The following is a 4,193-nucleotide window of genomic DNA, read 5'->3' on the forward strand; positions in this document are numbered from 1 at the left end:
TTTGCTGTGACTGGTACGTGGGGAGGGCTTGAGAGTGAGGGAGACTGCAGCACGGGGGACACATGACTAAACAGATTTAGTGGAACTAGGACAGCAGGTGACAGCAGGTGATGAAGGGTGTTTATCATCCACCCGAGAAAATGAGGAGCAAGAGGTTAACATGCTGCAGGCAGCACAGGGACCCTGTGGGACAGAGTCCTGGGGGACAGGTCCTCCCATGTGGGCCATGTGTCCCGTCTGAAGGGAGGCCCACGTGGGGACAGTGTGTGTCTGTGGGGGGCAGAGCCTGAGCTCAGCACACAGGTCCCTGCACTGTGCTGTGTCTCTGTGTGGAAACAGTTCCCAGCCTCAGGACACAAAGCCCACAGGTGGTCTCTCTGTCAAGAAATCAGAAAGGACACATTGAAAGCTGCTGTGGGAAAGGTCCCCAGGCCCTGCTGATACGCTGTCAAGAGACAGGTTATTTCTTCATTTCTTGTGTGCGTGAGAATGTGGAAAATTAGAGCCACAAAGAAGCAGTAATTCTCCTGGGAGGAAGCTGAGAGTTTTGAGAGGAAATCGCTGCTCCCAACAGGAAGCCCTTTCCCCAGCTCCCTCTGCACCTGCTGCTGGGCTGGTCTGTGTGTGCTGTGCTGTGTGTACCCTGAGCACCCCCTGGTGTCCTGAGCTCCCCTCCTGTCTCCCTCAGGGAGGTTTGTGACAGGGCTCACACTGAAGTCCCCTCACTGTGTCTTTCGCACAGTAATACACGGCCGTGTCCTCAGGCTTCAGGCTGCTCATTTGCAGATACAGCGTGTTCTTGGCGTTGTCTCTGGAGATGGTGAATCTGCCCTTCACAGAGTCAGCGTAGTATGTGCTACCACCACCACTACTAATGGATGAGACCCACTCCAGCCCCTTTCCCGGAGCCTCGTGGACCCAGCTCATGCCGCAGCTACTGAAGGTGAATCCGGAGGCCGCACAGGAGAGTCGCAGGGACCCCCCGGGCCGCACCACGTCTCCCCCAGACTCCACCAGCTGCACCTCACACTGGACACCTGCGAACACAGACACGTCAGAGTCAAGAAACGGTCACACATCCCTGTTCCTCACTCATACCTAGTCATGTACTCAGTGTCTCTGGTTCCCCATCAGTCACCTCGTAAAACAGCGAGGAAGAAAACCCAGCTGAGCCCAAACGCCGTGGTGCGGTGTGCGTGTTCAGACCTGATCCCGGAATGGGGGCTCCTGGGAATCGTGGGGCTGGGCTCCTGTCCCAGAGCTGCAGGCTCAGGGCTGGGCTGGCTTTGATCGGCAGAGGGGCCCTACTTACATGCCCTCATTCTATTGGCACAGCTTTGAGACTGGACGTGTGTATGAAAGGCAGTGCCCTGTGCAGGTGTGAGTGTCCTGGACACTTTGGTGGCTGAGACAGCGTCCCATGTATCATGACTTCTTAGTAAGTGATTGTGCTGGGACCATACTCAGCAAGGATTGTCTTCTATTTTTATATGTGCACAAAATACGTGATTTGGGTCTGTTTTCCCTTCCCTTGGCCGAAGCGAAGCTACACGTTGCCGCGCAGGAGAGCTGGGCACTGTGTCAGACAGCTCCCATCTGGGGAGAGTTAGCTCGCATGGCTGTCTCTGTGCCACCCCCTGGGCCCTGCTCCCCTGAACCAGCTCCGGGGTAGAGTTGGGCATGCCCCATGGGATTTGTAGAAACCGCTTCCTATAGCTAAAAGTCACTTTTTAGCATCGTAGTGTCTGTGTAAGATTGTATAGAGAAATGAAGAAGAATTTTTGAGTCTCTGAAGGTTAAGCTGTCATCTATGTGTATACCAGTCTACTGGAACCATCCGTCCATTGTGTACTTGCAGTAGCCCTAATGGTGCATGTCTGACCATTGTAAACTGTACAGCACAGCAGGATGCAGGCATCATTTGAATCTACGGGCACGTTATTGGACGCGGAAGCAAGGAGCACAAGTGCGGACAGCCCCAAGCACTTGTCCTCTACTGGCGTTATTCCCAATGACCCTCTAGAGGGACCTGTATAAAGCCCAGCTGAAGCAGGCTTCTCCTGAAGAGACTGACAGGCAAGAGCCACCATCCTCGCAGGAACCAGGGACCCTATCAGTAGGGCGATGCTGTGGGGGACGGTGTTTAATATTAGTGAACCTGTGGGTGGATGGGAATATTTGGTGGGCTGCTAGAGTCTGCTTCATGCTTAAAACCTGTGGCCGTTCCATGGGAAAGACACTTTGTCATTCCAGGTTCATTAGACGTCTTGAGATACAATAACTTTCTTGCGTAATCTGAGCAACACCTGACACAGCCACAAGTGTTCACACCGGAACCAGGCAGAGGGAGATCAGACTCCAGGAGAAGAAAGAGGTCTATGACCAGAGATGTGAGGTGACGTCCTCGAGGCTGTGGGGATGGAGAACGGGCCCTGAGGCAGGGTGTAAGGAGAAGCCGCTGCAGAGCCAGGAAAGACACAGAAACCTCTGTCAGAGGTTCTGGCTGCTGAAAGAGACCACCACATCCTGGGTAGCATGTGACCAACACTGTTGCACGACCCACAGTCCAGGAGGCGGAAATGCAAGGTCCATGCGGCAGCAGGGTCACAACCGGTGAGTGTCCACTTCCTGCTTCATGTGTCCTTGATGTGTCCTCATATGGGAAAGACATGCATGCTCTCTGGGGCCTCATTTAGAAAGGATCTAGTCCCCTTCATGGGGACTGTGCTCTCACCACCCAGCACCTCCCAGAGACCCCACCTCCTAACACTGTCCTCTGTGGGGTTAGTAATTCCACATGTAAATATGGGGAACACACGTGTTCAGACCACAGCACACCCCCAAGATTCTGGGCACATGTGTTCCTGCCAACACCTTGATGTCTGTCCAGGAGTCTACTCAACCTAACTCCCCTCATCCAGAGACCAAGGAGGTGCATGTGTGCCCTCGGCAGAAGCAATGACAAATGACAGAGACCTGTGAGGAAACGCGGTCCCTGCATCTTCCTGCAGGACACCTGGACTCGTGACACCTTTCCCTGAGTGCCAGGTGTTCCCGTGAGTGTCATTTATAGTGACAGGTTTCCGTCTCTGTGTGAGGACGTCAGAGGACACTGTTCGCTTCCTTCCTCAGCCCCACACGGCTGCCCTCTCCCTCAGGGTTTCTGTCACTCTCAGAATGTGGGCTGTCACTCTGTGTGTTTCGCACAGTAATATGTGGCCGTGTCCTCAGGCCTCAGACTGCTCAGCTCCATGTAGGCTGTGCTAGTGGACTTGACTGCGGTCATGGTGACTCTGCCCTTGAACTTCTGTGCGTAGTCTGTGCCACCATTATTAGGGTTAACGCGTCCCATCCACTCAAGCCCTTGACCTTCTGCCTGTTGCACCCAGTGCATATAGTAGTCGGTGAAGGTGTATACGGAAGCCTTGCAGGAGACCTTCACGGAGGCCCCAGGCTTCCTCACCTCCGCCCCAGACTGCACCAGCTGGACCTGGGCGTGGACACCTGTGGAGAGGAGACAGCAGTGGGTACAGAGCCCTGACTGGCCCTGGTGCCCTCGTCCGCCCAGGACTGGGGATCCCCTTACCTGTGGCCACTGCCACCAGGAGGAGGACGCTCCAGCTCCAGTCCATGCTGAGGGTGGTGCTGTCAGGGCCTCTGTGGCGGAAGGTGTGATGGTGGGTGTTGTGAGGACACAGACAAGTCCCTACTTAACCTAGTGCACCTCATCCCATTTGCATATTCATGAGGTAGAGTATTCATAGCTGAATTCTTGGCCCCACCTGAGAGAGAGTCAATGATACAAGGACCATGCACAATGTGCATTTGTGGGTCCAGTCCCAATTCTTGTTGGAGACATTTATTATCTGCCCAGGCCCTGATCTCAGTACACAGTTCTGGCCACTGAGGAGCACGTCTCACAAGACTTCTCCTCACTGTCCACCTCCTTTGTGTGACACGGAGACACCGGAACTGGTTCTAGGCTATTAGTGAGAATGTCTCATTCCAGGGTCAGAGTGTCTCCTATATGCCACACCTAGTGATTTAGTCAACCATCCTTGCCACCAGCTCTTCACTACTCAGAGGACTAGGTGGCCTAGATCTGTTCCTCGTGTGTGGTTCCTATTGCTTTCTTGAGTTTGGCAAAGGTTCCTGACAGAGTAGGACATTGTTGTTTCTTCAGCATCCCTGTC

At 54.1% G+C, this 4,193-nt stretch overlaps 2 gene segments (V, D, J or C); both read right to left on the reverse strand.

Annotated features, from left to right (window-relative positions):
* Positions 1–735: 735 nt before the first annotated feature.
* LOC120614192 (immunoglobulin heavy variable 3-23-like) lies at positions 736–2,090 on the reverse strand (the record flags this gene model as incomplete). The annotated part of the segment is given in 3 exon segments: positions 736–1,037; positions 1,139–1,261; positions 1,898–2,090. Coding segments are annotated over 3 exon segments (618 nt in total), but the record flags the coding sequence as incomplete, so codon positions are not given.
* Positions 2,091–3,187: 1,097 nt separating this feature from the next.
* Positions 3,188–3,679, reverse strand: LOC120614190 (immunoglobulin heavy variable 1-46-like). The segment is given in 2 exon segments: positions 3,188–3,504; positions 3,587–3,679. Coding segments are annotated over 2 exon segments (363 nt in total).
* Positions 3,680–4,193: the final 514 nt, after the last annotated feature.

This window comes from Pteropus medius, unplaced genomic scaffold (genome assembly GCF_902729225.1).
Source record: "Pteropus medius unplaced genomic scaffold, Ma_sr-lr_union100, whole genome shotgun sequence".
Classification (NCBI taxonomy): domain Eukaryota; kingdom Metazoa; phylum Chordata; class Mammalia; order Chiroptera; family Pteropodidae; genus Pteropus; species Pteropus medius.